The 19722-nt window shown below is 40.0% G+C and overlaps 1 protein-coding gene across 6 annotated transcripts in view; it reads right to left on the bottom strand.

Moving 5' to 3' along the window:
* Positions 1-19722, bottom strand: part of NRP1 (neuropilin 1) — a 139391-nt gene that overhangs the window by 38151 nt on the left and 81518 nt on the right. For all 6 annotated transcript variants that reach the window (XM_045465306.1, XM_045465305.1, XM_045465304.1 and 3 more), the window contains one exon: positions 3667-3822. In XM_045465306.1, the coding sequence (XP_045321262.1) occupies positions 3667-3822 (156 nt within the window). The remainder of the gene's footprint in view (positions 1-3666; positions 3823-19722) is intronic.

Consider the following 19722-nt stretch of genomic DNA (forward strand, 5'->3'; position numbering starts at 1 on the left):
CTATATAGAAAAAGAAAGGGTCCTTTAATGACAGCCTCTTCAGATTTAAGACAAATACAAAAATATGTTTCCACAAATGCCTATAAAAATTATTTGTAATTTCAGCATTGCCCATCAAAGGTTGAGGTGGCATTAGTAATTTGTCATGTTATTTTTTTCAAATGATGGCAATCAGAAGAAATCACGTGTAATGTAGAATGTTATCCTAATCATCCATTCAATTTTCTGAGATCCTAGAGACTCCAAAAGCACTATTACGAAGACAACATTTGTTAAAGGCTACCTAAAAAAGGCTATCCAAAAAAGTTGGAAATTATTAACTTTATCATAAGGACCTACATAATACTATAGATGGTGCATGGGAACTCACTCTATTTTACTTTCCCAGGAACCCCCAGAAGGAGTACTTTTTTTTTTTTTTTTTTTTTAATTTTTTTTTTCAACGTTTATTTATTTTTGGGACAGAGAGAGACAGAGCATGAACAGGGGAGGGGCAGAGAGAGAGGGAGACACAGAATTGGAAACAGGCTCCAGGCTCTGAGCCATCAGCCCAGAGCCTGACGCGGGGCTCGAACTCACGGGTCGCGAGATCGTGACCTGGCTGAAGTCGGACGCTTAACCGACTGCGCCACCCAGGCGCCCCTAGAAGGAGTACTTTTTGAGTTCAGTGTAGGGTCTGGCTTTAAAAAAAAAAAATTTTTTTTTAACATTTATTCATGAGAGACAGAGCACAAGCGGGGAAGTGGGGAGAGAGAGACATACACAGACCCTGAAGCAGGCTCCAAGTTTTGAGCTGTCCGCACAAAGCCCAACATGGGGCTCAAACCCACGAACTGTGAAATCATGACCTGAGCTGAAGTCAGATGCTTAACCAACCGAGTTACCCAGGTGCCCCCATAGATTTTGGCTTTTTGAAAATTCTAGGTTATATTCCCAGCTACAGCACTGTGTCAAGTAGCTTCCCCTCTTTTAACTCCATTTCTTGATGGGAAACTTTATCCCTGACGCCAACTAAGTAATGATATTTCATCTTTTTTGGATATTGGTAAAATTATGTTTTAGCGGTCAAAATCAACACTGAGTTATAAATGATATGTAACTGGAAATCAGCTTTTCCAGGGCTCCTGCTTCTAGTTTTAAAAATGAGCCATTTTATTTTAAGAAAGATGAGGCTTGTAACTGCAAATGTAGTAAGTGCCAGTCATGAATGAGTTTCCCACAAGGATGTGTCGGGACTACTCTTCCTGGGCGTGGCTCCACTGCTGTGTTCTTCAGCAGGTTCCATGCTGGAACATCCGGCACTAGACCCACCTCAGGAGGAACTGAAAGCCTCTACTTCCCTGTCTTTCACTTTGGCCCTGAACTGGGGATATCCCATGTCAAAGTAAATCAGCTAGTGCTCTGCTTCTTACACAGCCACACCATATTCCTATTATGTTGTGTCACTTGAGCATTACTGAGCCCATTGGAGGCCTGGAGATTCCTCCCCACATTTCCAGGTAAGTTCTCAGAGGAGAATCACAATTTCCCAAGACTTGTTCTTCCCCTGGGAGAAAGGACTTCTAAAGGTCGAGCTGATGTTTTTACTTCATTTAGCTTAAGTGGCCTGTGTGACTGAAGGTGGTCAAATGCTTTACAAAGTTGGCCGTTAGCCTGATCCCTCTCCAGAGATGGTTTAATATCATAATTTATCCTCGCCTGTGATGGCCTTTGGATTTCTGTCCTACTTCAGCAAATCTCTCTGGGAAACAATCTGTGTGGGAGCATTTTTGTGTGACAGAGAAGAATGGGCAGCTGCCAGAGGAAGCAGAGTCCCAAGCCATATAACGCTTGAAGGGTCAACAAGTCCACTTCAGGGAGAGCCTGACAGTCAGTTAAGAGCACTGCATGCCCCGGCACAGGCTGGGGGTGAACTCTGGCTCTCACTGAGGGGACTTCACATTTGCTGAAAACCATGGAGGTACATACATTCCACTCAACATAAAGAGGGCTGCTGGCCTTGTCATTGGCTAAGAAAGCAGGGAAGAGGGTAGGGGTCAGTGTCTGAGAGGCCGCAAAGTAAAGGGAAAGGAGGGTGGACAACAATAACTGGACACCAGGTGGACGTCTGGCTTGCATTTAGGTTCAATAAAAGTGCTCAGATGGATGTCGCACCTATATCTTTGCCGAATCCTTCTTTATTCTTTCTGCCTCTCACTCTGGAAGCCCTTCCATGTGCCAGGATGTTCCCGATAGTGGACCTAGAGTGAGCTCTGTGCATTGTCAGACACCCCCTCAGAACCTGGTGTGTGCTATCGGACAGCCCCTTCTGGGCCATGCCAATGACTGATGGCCAGCGGCTGACGAGGACACCGTGGAGAAGTAGCACTCATGTTTTAAAGAAATGGCCTGAAGGCCTGAGGTCAGTTCTCCTTACTCTCCTTGCTGTGTCCTGGGCATTAGTATCTTGTTTGTTTGTTTGTTTGTTTGTTTGTTTGTAATTAAAGCATGTCTTCAAAAATATGTCAAGATTAAGTCATGAAACTTAGGGTCAAATTTTACTTGCCAAAGCTTCACAAATGTTGGCTATGAGGATTTTTCTTCCCCAGATGGAAGACTGGTTCCATGTCCTCCAGGGCTACTCAGTGGCCTTGAACTTGCTGTCCATAGACCTTCCCTCCCACAGGGCAACTGTCTATATATCTACTTTCATTTTGTCTGCCCTAAATAAGAGTGGGGGCTTTGCAGCTAATCAAAAGGAATTAACAGTTCTCTCACTTCACACTATGGCTCTTCTTAGCTCCAGACCCAGAAGGAGAAAATCAGGCCATGCATGCTCAAAACAGAGACAAGGACATGTTAATTGGCCTCTTCCCAAATCCTGAATTTCAAGTTACCTGGATCTTTGCTACTATCCTTATCATTTCTGTGCATTTTATTTGGCCTTCAGGGCAAGCTTTTAGTTTTGGGGAAACAGTGAATATGAGATCTCAGAAATCTTTTGATGAATAAATCAGAGCAAGCATAACTTCAAATAAACACGCAGGCTGAGAAAAACAACTCAGCTCCAAATGATTTAGGGTAGGGCACCCAGGGCAGGGCATGGTTGGTGTGTGTTCTTTTGTTAAGAGCAGTGAGGAGGTAATATCATGTCATTTGTGTGATCTGAGGGAACACTGTGAACTGCCTTTCTTCTATTCATTTTCACATAAACGGCCAAACACTCTTGTAAATTAGTTTGTGAGCCACAGAGGGTAGATGAAAAGGAGTTTTCTAAAACCAGCCCATGACTGAGAGGAAGAAAGAAGGAATCTATGAAAGACAATGAAGAAACACGGGGAAGCAAAACAGAACAACTCCTCAGGTTCTAAAAAGACAGTGCTTATCCTATACATGCTCAGTGTCCCCATGGGAGGGTTAAAGTGATTCTTGAGTCTAACACTTAATTTGGCTGGTATTGACTTTTCTAGGAAGCATCTGTATAATTTCCTCTTGGCTTCTGGATCTGGGAACATGAGAACCCTCCACCCCCACCCCTTGGTCAGATATAAACCTCAAATTGCACTTTTCATTTTAAATCAATCCCAAACTAAACCAGGCCAGACAGAAAGCTCCCAAACAAACAAGTAAAAATTGATCATCCGTTTCAAAGACTGAATTGGTTGAGGGGCTGACAGCGAAACTTACGACAGGTTTATTTCCTTCCTTTATGGTGATCCAGTCTTCCCCATTGGAGCTAATGTCTATTCTGTAAGTCTTGACATAGTATTTCTTCTTGGTTTCCTTTGAAATGGCTCCCTGTGTCCCGACAGCAGTGACAAAGCGCAGAAGGCCCAAGTCTACCTGCAAAACAATACAAGCTTAGTCAATCATTCACCCTGCACCATCATAACCTGAAACATCTTTTCCCGTGGGTTCCACAGTGCAGTTTTCAGCCACCTGAGAGTTATAGGTCCTACTTCCACCTGGCATCAACATCCCCTATCTTCTCCATTTCATTCCTTCTAAACAAAGGCATGGCTAGGATTAAGACAGCAATTGTCCGAGTTTGGCAGTTCCAGGAAGAGACTGCTGCAACCACAATTGCTTGATCTTGGTACAAAAGTGAACACTGGTTTCAATATCATTTTGCTATATTTTCTAAGAGATTAAAAATTCTTTCCAGGGGCGCCTGGGTGGCGCAGTCGGTTAAGCGTCCGACTTCAGCCAGGTCACAATCTCGCAGTCCGTGAGTTTGAGCCCCGTGTCAGGCTCTGGGCTGATGGCTCAGAGCCTGGAGCCTGTTTCCGATTCTGTGTCTCCCTCTCTCTCTGCCCCTCCCCCGTTCATGCTCTCTCTCTGTCCCAAAAATAAATAAACGTTGGAAAAAAAAAAATTAAAAAAAAAAAATTCTTTCCAAACAATGCATTGGTATGTGTTATTTTACAATTAGAAAAGATAAGATAAAATTAGAAAAGATAAGATAAACTTGCAAATTGGATGTTGGAGAGGCTTGGACTAAAACTCAGGTCTAATGGGCTCCCATTTCTCATCACTCTTCAGCATCTGTCCCCTTCCAGACAGAAACAAGAGGACTTTGAAAGCACTAGGAGTGCTGTGGTTTGGAGAATGGGCCAGAGACTTATAATCTGGAATGGAGGCGAGACCAGGAAGGCAAAGTAAGGATATCTGTTTCATCTTTAGATTTCTTCCTTCCCCATATCTTCCCATGGCCTCTCTTGCAGTTCAGCTCAAGAGGCAAGTGGATTCCAAGGCATCATCTGGGAAGGACTGATGCCTCCAAGTGACAATGGCTAGAGTTCACAAGCTCCTACTGTAAGTTTCCAGTGGAGAAGTTCCTCAACATTGGAGCCTCGTCTTCATCTCTCACTAGCCTGTCTCGTACCCCTGAAGGTTGGGCTACTTGGAAGGCATCACAGCAGTGATGACAGAGGGTGACCAAAGCCTGAAGATCCACAATTTCCTGGCAGAGGTGTGCAGTGGCTTGGGTTGTTCCTGCGACCCTGTGATATGAGTGGGTGGGACAAAGATCTAAGCATCGGGCCCTCAAATGTCTAGTATTGGTTCTGCCACTAGCTAGCTGTTGGGCCTCGGACAAATCACTTCATCTTTAATGACTTTAGATTTCCAGTTCTTCATCTGTTAAATAAAAGAGTTGGGCTAGATAACCTGGAAGGCCCCTTTCAACTCTGACTTCCTATGATTCCATGTTCTCTGTAAAGTAAAATACTGTTGACCCTTGAACAATGAAGGGGGTTAGGGGCTCTGACCTGCTCCATAGTTGAAGATCAGTGTATAACTTTTGACTCCCCCAAAACCTAACTACTAATAATCCACTGTTGACCAGAAACCTTACAGATAATATAAATAATTGATACACACATAGTTTATATGTTATATGTGTTATATACTGTATGCTTACAATAAAGTAAGTCGCAGAAAAGAAAATGTTGTTAAGGAAATCATAAGGAAATACACCTCCAGTACAATACTATAAAAAATACACTTTTTAGTGTACCCCCATAGTTCAAACCCATGTTGTGTAAGGGTCAACTACAGGGTTTTTTTTTTTCTTTTACTTCCCTTATTTCCATCATTAATAACCAAGAATAATCTTTAAAAACAGATTTAATTCATTTATTTATTTTAAGAGAGAGTCAGTGTGAGTAGGAGAGGGGCAGAGAGAGAGAGGAAGAGAGAGAGAGAATCCCAAACAGGCTCCACACTGTCAGCGCATAGCCTGATGTGGGGCTTGAACTCACCAAACTGCGAGATCATGACCTCACATGCTAAAACCGATAGTCAGACGCTTAACTGACTGAGCCACCCAGGTGCCCCAATAACCAAGAATGATCTTAAAACAAAAATCATTACTTGTTTCTATAGATTAGAAATGTTTTCAGTTTCCTTTTAGGGATACATTTGATTATTTGTTTAAAATTGTTTTCCTCCACTTGTCATACCCTCTATTGTATTTCTGTATAATGCAAATACTTTAAAGAAATGATACAAATATATGGCAAATACTTTTGAAAGTTTTAAAAAAAAAATGTTTATTGATTTATCTGAAGAGAGAGAGATAGAGTGCAAGCAGGGGAGGGGCAGAGAGAAAGGGAGAGAGAGAATCCCAAGCAGGCTCCACACCATCAGTGCAGAGCCTGATGTGGGGCTTGAACCCATGAGCCATGAGAACATGAGCTGAAGTCAAGAGTTGGATGCCCAACCAACTGAGCCACCCAGGCACCCCTGGCAAATACTTTTTAAAGGACACAGAAAGTAATTGCACATCACAACTGCTTAACAGTAACAAGATGTTTCAACAGTACATTCATTATTAGGTAAGAGAATGCCATTTTCCAATGAAAATAGCAACAAAAGCCAAAAAAAAAAAAAAAAGAAAAAAAAAGAAAAAGAAAAAGAAAAAGAAAACAACCCCCTCCCCTGCAGTATACCCTCTACCTACCACCAAAACTTCTGAATCCTGCTTTCCACTTACTACATGACAACCCAATTTTCAGAAAACAAAATTTCAATTAACCCTCCAGTCCTATAGGCCATGGACACCTAAAGAATCTCCATTTTATGTACAGTCAGCCTTATGAAGAATGACTATTGTCTTTCATGAATTGCTTTTTCCTGAAGGCCCTTAGAGTAGTTAAATCAACATGTTGCCAATTCACTTCAAAACTGAACACAAAGTTAAATCCAGGAAAAACAGCTGTATTACTAGCTCATAAAAGCCAAGTTGAAGTCACACAGTTCAATAATAGGAGACTTCATCTAGAAAGGAAGAGGATACCATTCAATGTAAAACCATCTTTATCTCATTTACCTGATTTAAATTTTTTTTTAACGTTTATTTATTTTTGAGACAGAGAGAGACAGAACATGAACGGGGGAGGGTCAGAGAGAGAGGGAGACACACAATCCGAAAGAGGCTCTAGGCTCTGAGCTGTTAGAACAGAGCCTGACGTGGGGCTCGAACCCACAGACTGTGAGATCATGACCTGAGCTGAAGTCAGACACCCAACCAACTGAGCCACCCAGGCGCCCCTCATTTACCTGATTTTAAAGATGTAAAGTCTACGCTCTGGTTGCTATTACCAGATTTAAGAGAAAAAATGAGCAAGACTTTAATAGAAATTAATATTTTTGGATAATGGTAGATGCTTTAATTTTAACAAATAAATATTTACCCAACACATTTTTATCAAGTGCCTGTACTTGCTATTTGAATTTTTTTCTGAAATTTGAGTTTTTTTCACAAGTGAACTATAATACTTTGTATGAATTTGTATACAAAGCTCAAAAAAAGGAGGCAAATCCACGTTTGCCAGATTTAGCAAATAAAAATATAGACTGTTAGGTTAAATTTGAATTTCAGAGAAACAACAAATGTTTTTAGTACATGTACGTCCCATGCAATATTTGGGACATATGAACAACTGGTCCATTGTTTACTTGAAATTCAGATTTAACTGGATGTTCTGGCAACCCTAAATCTAACTCTATTCCAGACAAATAATCAGGTGATTTTAAGTTGCCGCAAAAACTCTCTGATTTCCTAACGCTGCAATCTGAAAGTTAATGGGCACTCTGGACATGGTTGCACTCAACAATTTCAACTGTTTTCAAATGCTCTCAGAACACTTAGTGCTTTACTGACTATCCATTGAGTCATGCCCAATGCCATATCCACTTTCAAGCTGAAGGGCCCTTCAAGTCTTGACGTCCAAGGGAGCATGAAGCAGAGCTATTTAAATAAACTCTTCCTGTCAAACTTACAAATGGCTCTTCAGTTTGGAAATGATTAAATTCTCAAGAGTGCACATTCAGCTTAGGCTGATTTAAAATAACTCTAGTACTTCATTCCCTGGCTGTCCTTTTCCTAATTTTTAAACTTTGTTTTTAGGGTAAAATTTGGTTACCAGGTAGGAGAGAATTTAATTGGTTGTCAACTGGAAGAACCCTAGGCATTAGAAACAACTGACTTAAAGGAAGGAGCAACAGACTGGAATTAACTGGGTATCCAACAGGGGAAACGTCCAAGGTCCCAGATAGAAAGGCCCTAAACATGTACACGAATCACTTGTAAAAAAGAAAAAAATATTTTCTTTTCTCAACAGCAATGAAATGCATTAGCAACCTCCTCTTGTAATTGCATAAAATTTCCTGCTGTGCTTTAAAACTCTGCAGATTCTCTTGTTTATACCGCACTGGGATACTTGAAATTTCATTTCATTTTTCTTCCTCACATTACTGCCACTGGGTTTAGTAAGGATGAATGACAACCTCACAAAATGATCAGGGCTGGGGCCTGAACCTTTGCAATTAAAACCGGATGGTAGCCAGAACTCTACCAAGACACAGCCTCCCTATCACTGCGGGAATTCTCATGGGCAACACCAGGGGTGTTCTTTCAAGTCCTTCTTCCTAGGTATTTTTGAGGAATGCCCTAACAACAACCCTGGAGTGACTCACTGGGTTTGGGAGAGAAGCAAAACCGTCAGCCTCAGAAGCCCTGCTGGGCACACTTCCTGTGTCTGTGTCAGGAGACTCAGAAGGACTCACTGCCTAAAGCCTGGGTGTTTACACCATTCTCACCGGTGAAGCCAGCTCTGCTAACCATGACATTAGCTTCCATTGGCCTTTGTAGTCCTACCTGCTGCATCTATCCCTCTCCAACCATCCCTTCCAGCCACGTGAAATTATTTGTTATTCCTAACACAAAATAAGCCTTTCTGTTTCCCTGTTTTGCCACGTGAAGTTCTCTTGACCTAAAATAACCTTTTCCTCTTTTCTGACAACAAATGACTCTTTCGTCTTTTCAGTCCGGTAGACAGAATGAAGTACCTTCTTCCCCCGGGATGTTTGGGGGATAGCTCATGTCTCCACCACCAAACCCATCAGGTTGCGTCTTTGCTCTACTTCCATACAGACTTTTAGGATTTCTTGCAAGGGACATCTGCTTTTCTATATAGAAAAGTAATAGATGTCTATTGAAAATGTATAAGCTGCAGAAAAGATTAAAGAAGAAAATAAAATCTCCATAAGACCAACATTAGGAGAAAGCCACCAATAATAGCCTTCCAGAGTATTCTTTCCTATGCAAACTATATGTGAATGTTGTGTTGTATGTTTTATTAGTATCAGAAAAAATGAGGTCATATTAAGTCTATGTTTGATGACCTGCTTTTTGTTTAGTTTTATGGATAGAAGTTTTTGCCCAAAGTATTTCCAATGGCTTCATGGTGTTCCACAGTATGGTTGTAGCATGATCTGTTCAACCTGTGAACATTTTTATTCAACCTAACTGACATTCATTCAGTGAACACTTAATACCACTCATCTGTTAAGTTCTGTATCAAGTGGTGAGGATATAAAGAGCAGTCAGAGTGTTGGAAACACAAACACATGATGACAGAATGGGGCAATCAATACACGTGAAATGTGATCCAGCACAGGGGAAGGAGTAAAATTTTACCCAGAGAATTGGAAGTTGGGGCACTGCAGACATTTCACTGCAGACTTTGATGTCTAAGATGGGTATTGAAGGGTACCCAGTAGAAGTGGACAAATGGGCACAAAGGGAAGGAATGTTCTGGTGAGAAGGAGGAGCAGGAAGTGCAGAGGTAAGCAGGAGGAAATGAATGAATGAAATAAATGGACCCTAAACAACTTACTGTGCCTCCCTCACCACTATAGACATTATTTGTTAAGAAGTGTATGGCTCTTTAAAGAGTATTGTGCTCCGGTCATTTTCAAGCCAAAAGAAATAGTTTTCACGAAAACCTTTCCAAATCAGCCCCTGGCCATCCTCTTGCTGGTTTAGCTTTTTGAATTATGATGAGCTCTTACCAACCTCACATCATAATAGACAAGATTGGTGACCCAAGACAGGCAGCTGGAAAGACAAAGATATAACCCCAGAATAGTTTTACATAATGCCACCCCTCTGTGTTTTGGAGGGTTCATCATCCTGAACAATAATTCCTTTCTTTCCATAAAAACTCACTCACACAATAACCATAATTAAGTAACCTGCTTTCCCTAAATCCAGTCAGCTCTGTTCCAATCACTATCTTCTTATTTTGAAAGAATATCATTATTTCACAGCTGCTTTATTTTTAATTGGAAGATGGATGTGATTTTACATCTGAGTTTGATGCACTTCTGTTTGACATTAACGGTGATGGTAAGGGGGTGTGATGGTGGGACGGGTATGCATGGAGCCGAGCATCAACGCATTCGCTAAAATTGTTGAATGTTTCACTCTGTGTGTGTGATGCACATAAACATCTGGTACTTATCTGGTAGTATGTAGACTATTTTGCAGAAGTCTAGCACGCTACTTTTGAGTTCTGTCGGCCACTCTCTGAGTTAGCTTACAGTAGCTTACCCAATATATCCTGTTTCCAATATAAATATAAATATAAATATAAATATAAATATAAATATAAATATAAATATAAATTCTAACACTGCTAGTAGAATGTCTATCCACATCTTACTTTCACTGTGCTCTATCCTCAAAGAGAAAATATTGTCAGACAGCAGATACAGAAGAGGAAAGCCCAATTTTCATTTTGGGTTTGGGGAGAGGTGCAATAGTAAAATCCTGTCCTCATCCACTTCTGGGGGGGCAGGGGGTAGAGAGCTAGCAGCACCTGTGGGGTGAGGACTCCCTACAGCATAGATCCTGACCATGATCCTGACTCAACGTTTGTTGTAAGATGTCTACAGGTATAATCCACATGCACTTTATGGCCATGGCATTGTCTTAGTAATGGCAGGAAACACATTCCCCAGATAAAGAGAAGCCAGGAGAGGCACACATTTTACTGGGAATCACTTTTGGACAAAGCACACATCTTAGCATTGTGTAGTAAATCACGTAGCAAACCTTTGCAAACTGCCATTTAAACACCAGCATGCAGCCTCCGAGCCATGAAATGAATATCATTGCTTTCTATAATAATACATAACCAGCCATTGGTAATGTCATAATGTGGAAAGCCTCATTTCTAAAATGAAAATCTGTCTTGCTCAATAAAATACTGCCCATTGAGGTAGCATTGGTAAGGAAGCATTTACCAGCTTCTAACATTCCCATAGCAGGTCAATACAAGAGCCTGAAAAAATAAAGGACAAAGAACTGAAGTCTGATTAAAAACAGGAAAAATACTTTGAAGCAGGGGGGAGTGTGTTGGGTTTTTTTTTTAGAGCATCTCTGATGACTCAAAGACCTGTCTAATTCATCACTAGACACCACAAGCTAAAGAAAATATTTTTTAAGTAATTGTCTCATTTCCTTCGATAACACACATATTTTCTGATAGAGCCTGGTCATTTGAACATCAATGCTGTTCTGGGATCTGAGGGCTTAATTCAAGCATCTGATCATTGCATTCCTTAACCTAGCATCTTGGACTTTGTATAGTTACCAACTGGAATATAACCACTTTATAGCCAGTGATATAATTCTCTATCTCTTTATGTGTTTTTTCACTATTATTGTATTACATAAAAAATATACTTATGGCTGAAGTTACTATATTAACAGGAAAACCACAGGCAGTCCCTATGTATCAGGCATTTATTAAGGGCTAAATTTACAAGATTATCTCTTTGAATTCTCAATAGTCACACATGGAAGATTTTATGGGCAAAGCAACTGAGGAACTAACTGGTGGATGGACCTTGCCCAGAGTCACAGAGCTCACCAGTGACTGGGCCAGGACTTACCCAGAGGAGATCCGTGGCCCATGTACAAATACTCACCCATGCTGTTGCACCAACTGTATTGCAAAAACTTGATAAGTATTGAAAGAATTGCTTTGTCAAGAATAATGAAATCTGATCATTCTTTTTAAAAATTACATTTTTGTATAATCATAGAAAATATGAAACCATTTATGATTACCTTGACTGTGGGTTTAAAATTTACACAGGCTACCAGAAAGCAAAACTTTGCAAGTGACTTAGTTATGCTGTTGAAAAATAAGATAGTAGGGATGGAGTGTTTTAAGCAAAAGATAATGAGGAAATATTTTTAAAATTCTGGTAAAGAGTAAAAATATCCAAGTATGAGAAAAGTGCAAGGCAGGAAGAACCTTACCTATTTTCTTTTCTGGTCTTAATTTCCTGTATTAATCTCTCTCTCTTTTCTCCCCCATAGCTAAATTAAAGGAAAGCATTTTTCTTGGGTGGAAACAAACTACTGGTTATAACAAAACTCCAATAGTACAACAATCCTACATGAATGAACAGATGAATTCTTCTATCGGAAGACGTGAGCCAGCCAGTTGAAATAACATTAGATAAGGATGTCACAGCAGAAACGCAATGGAAAGCCTGGTTTCCCTGACTTGCCACTATACTTCCAGCATAAGAACAAGGAAAGGGGCAAGAAAAACCATGTCCCTAAACAAGGGCAGACTTTGTCTTTTTTTGGCTAATAAAGAGAGATAATGCTTAAGTGGGTTCCTTTGTGTCTGAATTTATTGCACATTCTTTCTATCTCATGTTAATTTTTTTGGATATAAATCAGAAACAACTAATTAAAAAAGTAATATTTAATTCTGCTATGTTCTTTGAACTGGAGTTCCATCTGGTTCTGTTTAAATAGTAAAATCTGCTGTAGCTGTTAAAATTGGCAAGTGGCATAGGCAAAAAAAGAAACAAAAGGGACTCCGCGCAGCAGGTTAATACTTTAGCATTTCAACTAGAGTCATTTCCAGAATCCAGCTACTCAAATCACTCCAATATGGAAACGATAAAGATGGAATGTTCTAGAATGGAGGCACCACCACTGGTCTACATTTCCTCCATGTGATAGATACAGGCTTTGAAGATAGATTAGGCTTTGAAGATCTTTGGATTGACAGCAGCACATGGGACTGTGACACCCACCCGAAAATGCTCAGCTTAGTTTATGAAAAACATCTTTAAGACACGTATGAGGGGCGCCTGGGTGGCTCAGTCGGTTGGGGCGGCCGACTTCGGCTCAGGTCACGATCTCGCGGTCCGTGAGTTTGAGCCCCGCGTCGGGCTCTGGGCTGATGGCTCAGAGCCTGGAGCCTGCTTCCAATTCTGTGTCACCTCTCTCTCTCTGCCCCTCCCCCGTTCATGCTCTGTCTCTCTCTCTGTCTCAAAAAATGAATAAAACGTTAAAAAAAAAAAAAAGACACGTATGAGCAGAAAGTCTTCACATATTCTCTGCAAAACCTGAGGGTATTTTTCCTTCTAGATTTTCTTGAACAGATATAATTGTGTTCAGAAAAACCAGACAGTTATTCCATTTGAATTCCCCTCTTACTTGAGAAACCTCTAAAATCTGGACATTAAGACACACTGTATTACGTAGATAAACATTAATTACTGTTCTCCTTCTTAAAAACATTTGGGAGCAAACTATAAACTAATAAATGGAGCGAGGGAGCATGCTCACAATTAGGGCACGTTACACATCATAGGTGTTCAAGCTGAAAGTGTGAAATTAAATTGAAGGATCTCAGGTGTCCAGGTAAAAACAGCTAATCCATTAAACTCAACACACATGTACTGTTTGCCAGGCTCTGGAAGCAGGTAGGCCTATGTGGAAATAATGATAACACAAGGCTGAAAGTAAAAAACACCACCATGTTGACAGATGAGGCATTATGGGATTCCAAAGAAGAAAGATTCCTTCCAGGAAGAGAAAGAACAGGGTTTATGGTAAAAGGGTCATTTGAATCAAACTGGATCCCATAAGATGGGGTAAGATTTTGGCCGGGGAAGGGGCCAAGATTGTTGAGCTAAAGGCAGAATCAACTGGAAAAATATCTCACCCAACTGTCTGTATTTTGAAATATCGGATATGATGAATATTTTCTTTCTATCTAAAATCTCCTGGCAAAGTTGCTTTAGAGATCAAGGTTAAGTGTCCTCCCTGCCCTCTCCCCCTAGCATGTATCACTCTTTGCATGGGCCTTCAAGTGGTCCACAAGTCCAGGCCAGGAATGGCGTGGCTAATGACAGAGAGACAATGACATCTTATTTGTAATTAAGCTTTAAGCTCATGAGCATGTACTGTGTTGCTGAGATAATCCTGCTGAAATACGGGCTCTCCCTGCCTCTGGGAATCCAAGCATTCCTGGGAACATACCTAAACCTCAATCTGCATGAGTCAGGGACTTCTCTCTTGAGCTCTAATGGCACACTCTGCAGTCTTACCCTAAGTTTATATCTACATTTAAAAGAAAACATTTCAGTGAAGTGGCATAAAAACCTTTTGTTTACTTCAGGGATTCATACTGCTGTTGAAATCATACCATTCGCTCCTCAAACATTTAAGGAGAGGGCATCGAGTTCAGAACGTGAGCTTATAATGGTGAGCGTTTTTGTTTCGGTGGAGGGAAGTTGGTGACTGGCAATTACTCATTTATAACACAAATAAGTCTTAGATACTTGGGTGAAAGAGAGGGAAGGTTCCCAGATTCCTGCCCTCTAGTCAGTGAGGGAAAAAGTAAAGTAAACAATAAATCTCAGTACAGAGTAGATAGACTGCATTATAAATGCTCAATCAATTCTAGACTTCAGGGAAAAAATTGGGGTGATGCAGGCAGCAAGTGGTGGCAGATAGCACAGGGTCCACAAGTACCTCTGTAGCTTTGACATTAAAAAGTGACCTGGACAATGTTAAGCAAGTTAATTAGCCATCCCAAGCCTTAGTCTTCTCGTCTTGCCAGCAAAAACACTAAGGCTTACTCTATTTAGTTACAACCCATGGTTATTATGAGGATCATAATGAAGCATTCGTACACACATTAACCATAAGAATGTGACCCTAATATTTTTTTCTCTTAGTCACTTGGGTAATTGGTGTGTGTGTGTGTGTGTGTGTGTGTGTGTGTGTGTGTGTGTGAGTGTACCTGGATTTTAACTCTTCTGAAGGAGGGACAGAAACTTTCATTTTAAATTCACCTGGCTCTCATATACAGTGTCTAATCTTTAGCAGATACTCAGTATATATCTGTTGGATTTAAATTCAGTGCTGTGCCTGTCCACCATTGTTGGCAAGATCTGAAACCCCTTTCTTCCAAACAAAAGCCAATTGCCTGTCATTAAAGGCAAAGTTAGTGTTTGGCCAACTAACTTGTGCACGTAAGCTAGGAATGTGATTATTTTTATCTTGGCGTTTATAACTGCAACTAGTATAACTACTCATAAAATTTCCAGTCCTTTGAAAAGCCCACTACTTGAGGCTGGAGTCCACTGAACAATGAGTTTCATGGGCTAGGTTGACGCTGTGTGAAGTATTCCTTTTCACTTATTTCTCAGATGACCTCTCAAGTAACTTAGTATGTGTCCTTCCTCCCACAAGTCACCCCAAAGGACAGTAGGACTTCCATAAATTTTTTTTCACAATGTCTATCATGCTCTCAACCTCATGCAAACCTTTTATTTTAGAGCTAAGTTAATTGCAAGCATGATGTCCACAGGATGTTTATGTATTGGCTGTTTATGTATCTGGTATGTTAGACTTTTCCCATACCCTTCCTGTATTTTCTAAAAAGGAACAGCATCAACATTTCACTGCATAACTATAGGTCTCTACCGTTTTACCAAATTAACGTGTGGGCTTTATAAGACGTTGGAATTATAGCTGTATGTGGCTAGGAAATGCATGCAGATTTCAGGCCTTTGGTGAATTTTGTGGGTTTTTTGTCTATGGTGTCTGAGAAACAGCCTCGTAAGTGAGCCTCCTGGCAGGAGAACTAGAGCTCTGCACCGAGGCAAAAATCACATCACCCCTTTCTAGATGCAGTGACCTCAGTTATGACACATACATCTTTCAGGTCTATCAGGAGTTTAAAGAGATTTTCAAACCTAAAAGACCAAAAAGCATATTAAATGTCATGTACAGGTAAAGTGTATTTACTTGTTTCAGAAGCTGTTGTTCCACTCTTCCTGTTAAGTTTTATCTGCATTAGTGGGGAGATCCCTAACTGACTCAAGATAAACACACATTTGTACTCCAAAGGCATCTGTCTATTCCAGCACAAACAAAAAGACTTGTTTATTATTAGTTTTCCAGTAAGTCATGACTTTAATTTTTCTCCCTCCTCCTAAAAGCTTGGTTTCAAAAACAAACACAAGGATGAATTTCTGGAAACTAAAGACTTGCAGATGAGGGCAACGGTCTAAATCAGCTTCTTGGCCTATAAACTCTGACAGCATCCTTTTATACTGACTTTCCATGTATTTCTCAGGGAGCTAGGTGGGCCTGTCACGTTAATGAGAATTTCATGTGCTGATGGCAAATCTGCAAGTGCAGGTGTCCAAGAAAACTCGTCCACTTGGCATGAACAATCCAGCAAGGAGCTGATGGGATTATTGAGATTAAAGTCAGTCACCACCTAAGGTTATAAGGAATGCTGCCCCAGAGACGAGAAAGGAGAGAAAGAACAGACTGCCTAGGTACAGCTGGCCATCAGAAAGTGTGTGTCAACAGTTAGTCTCTGAAGGGATGCCAATCATTCCTGAGAACAGATGAAATGAACGTCACGATTGAATATTTGGTCAACTGCGTTTTCCCTGTTGGAAGCTTATCGTTCATCCAGGAAGTGTATACTGATTCTTTTTGAAGATCACTGAGAAAGGGGGACAAGAAAAGCCTTGAAATAATGCATTTTCAAAAATTACTCTCTAAGAAAATCATTTGCATTTACAATTCACAAAAAACGTTCTGTAGTTTTGGACTGATTCCGTGTTGGAGCTGGGCAATGAAAACAAGGAGAGGAGAAATGTTATATAATGATTAGTGATTTCCAGGCTCCCCTTAGAAGAAAGGGAAAAAGCATGACATCATTCTGTGTTCTGAAGATATGCTGCTTTGCCATCCAAATGCAGGCTGAAAAAAAAATCTATATTAATTTCATGCATTTCAGCCTGGGTCACACAATGGGAAAAATGCATGTGCATGACTACTTTCAAACCACAGGAGAATGAGCACAGATGTTACACTAAGCATATCATGTTATTCGTCCCCTAGCACTGCCTAAAGTCCTTAACATAATGGAAGCTATGACTTGCATTTATCCACTGGAACCATTCTTAACACGTGGTTGGATACATCTATTTCAACCATACACTTGGAGGTGACAAGAGGTGAAATGCTTTCTTGGGGAACATGGCCACACTGCTGTGTGTGTGTGTGTGTGTGTGTGTGTGTGTGTGTGTGTGTGTGTGTGGAAGGGGCACTTCTTGACAGAAAAACATGGAGCTAAGGCGCATATTTGGAAATGCTAAAAAAAGCATCCCTTTCATATACCCTTGCAAGTTTTTGGAGCAGTAAGAATCCTATCCCATTGTTACTATACTTTTAGACACAAAGTTAAGGATAAGAACACATCATTTTGCATGGTTTTACTAAAACTGCCAGTATTTAAAAAGAAATCAAATGAACTGCTTCATAACATTTGAATTACTTTTGATAAAAAGATTTTAATTAAGATGAATTCTATATGAGACACATGAATATTCTAAGTCTAGACACTTCAAAGAAAGATAAGTAGATAAACAGATGTTAACGTAAATTCTTCTTGAAACCGCAAAGTTCTTAGGCTAAGGGGACTGGATTATTGTATTACAGGAATTAATAATCACAGTTGAATTTCAGCATATACAGGATGAACCCCAAATTGCCTATTCCTGCCTCCTTTTCCTTTTTGTCCTACTGCCCAGAAAACACAGGAATGTGCAGATGGAGATCACGTAAGATGCCTTCCACGTTTGTCGCAATAAAGAAGATTCATTTATTTCCTATTGGTTGATTGAGAGGAAATACCATATTGAATGTACAAATGTATTGACTCGTTTTTCTTTCCATGGAAATTGAATTGTTAAATAAATGAATTCTTGCTGTCTTGGCATTGGAGCTTTCTAAATAAATTAGAGCCTCCTTATTGCAATATTTGGAAACATAAGTTAAAACTACAGAAATAGTATAATGTGTGTGTGATAGAATGTTGCTGATTGAGAGTAGCAATGACTAGCCTGGATTTTTAAAATAAGGTTTAAATAATTAGCCCATGAAAATCCTACGTGCTATACCTTCATTTTTTAAGACTAGGAACATAAAAAAGAGCTATTATCTCTTCTTCCCGTGAGCGTGGTGTCCCTCCTAAAATACAAAAGAACATTTTCTTCAGTATTTCATATTTCATAATTTGCTAGTTTCTTTTTATTATCACAGGTACTCCCCACTGCAAATTTTAGATTTCATTTCCAGATTCTTAAACTGAAAGCTCTGTCAGATATCTTGCACTTTCTGTAGCTATTAGCCTGCGTGTCTCCCTGGGTCTTGGTCTTTCTCTCGTCTGAGATGGATCTATCTGCATCAGCTCTAGCCCAAAGTAAATACATCAAGTCTTGGAGGCATAAGACAACTGTAATGTCCTTCTTCATACAGCTTCATCCAGGTTCCCTGGGGCCGCTTTTTTTCCCTGTCACTTTTCTGGGATAGTATTATGGCCTATAACATCCTCAGAATTGAATGTGGTATTTGTCTTCTTAAGGAAAGAAAAAAAGACTGAGTATTGGCAGGACTTTAAGGTGTGAACAGTCCATAATGGTAGGTAAGCTTATGCCTTACAGATATTTTCTTCAAAGATTGGAGAGACACGAACGATGAACTCTCTGGGCCTCATCTTATCTTCCCTGGTGGGCTGCACATCCCTGTGAGCTAGTACAAAAGAACCAAGGAAGACAGGCCTCACTAGTGAAGTTTCTATGTGAAATCCTCAGGCAAACTTCATGGTGAAACCAACCTAAACAATTACTTGATCAAAGAAGAGAAAATGTTTTGAATTGAGAATACATTTTTGCTATGTGCTGCCTCACATGGTAATCAGGAGTATTTAAAATGAATTCCACTTATGCTTCATATATTTATGTTTTCATTTAGGCAAAGCCCAGGGCACCAGCTGATAGAGTAAATTTATTTCTAATAGGATCACAGAATCTTAAATGCTTGAAAAGACTTCAGAAGCTGTCTGGTCCAATCATCCATCCCCTGAAGAATTCTATCAATAGATAGTCCTTCTCAGGCCTGCTCAAAGAATAAAGGAGCTGGTTTATTTTTCTGCTAAATCCTGAAAATGTAGTCAGAAATTTAAAGCATTAGAATTGTGAGAAAACAAAACTTTGGTAAAAGTAAGACTTCGCTATTCTGAAGAAAGGCAATTCTAAGAGTGTCATAAATGCAGTTTTAACCCCTTAAGGAAAAGAGAGCTTAAAAAAAAAACCCTGCATGTCACATGCATGAGTACATATGTGATTATTCTGAGTCATAATGTGTGCAATTAGTTTCACATGCTTACTCTGTTCAATAGCTGGAAATATGAAAGCATAATGCATTTTATTACTATTGGGATTTATAGAGCATTTTTGATTTAATCTGCTTTCCTCTCTTTATCTGAACACAGAATTAAATGAAATTCGAAAGCTGCGGGGAGGGCAGTGGAAGTGGAGAAAGGAAATAAATATGAGTATCTGTCTCTCTTGTAGGTCAGCATCCCAAATTGTTATTGTGATGCTGATCAAAATTGCCTTTTTGATGCAGAGCTTTCAAATGGTGCATTAAATGAGAAATATAAGAGGGTCTGGAATGTCCATCTGCATCCAGGCTTTAGAATTTGCAGGGTGTACCTTTTCCATCTTTGGAGGAGGTTGCTGTGAACGTGCTAGGTAAGTTTTAAA

The sequence above is a fragment of the Leopardus geoffroyi genome, chromosome B4 (genome assembly GCF_018350155.1).
Source record: "Leopardus geoffroyi isolate Oge1 chromosome B4, O.geoffroyi_Oge1_pat1.0, whole genome shotgun sequence".
In the NCBI taxonomy this organism is placed as follows: Eukaryota; Metazoa; Chordata; class Mammalia; order Carnivora; family Felidae; genus Leopardus; species Leopardus geoffroyi.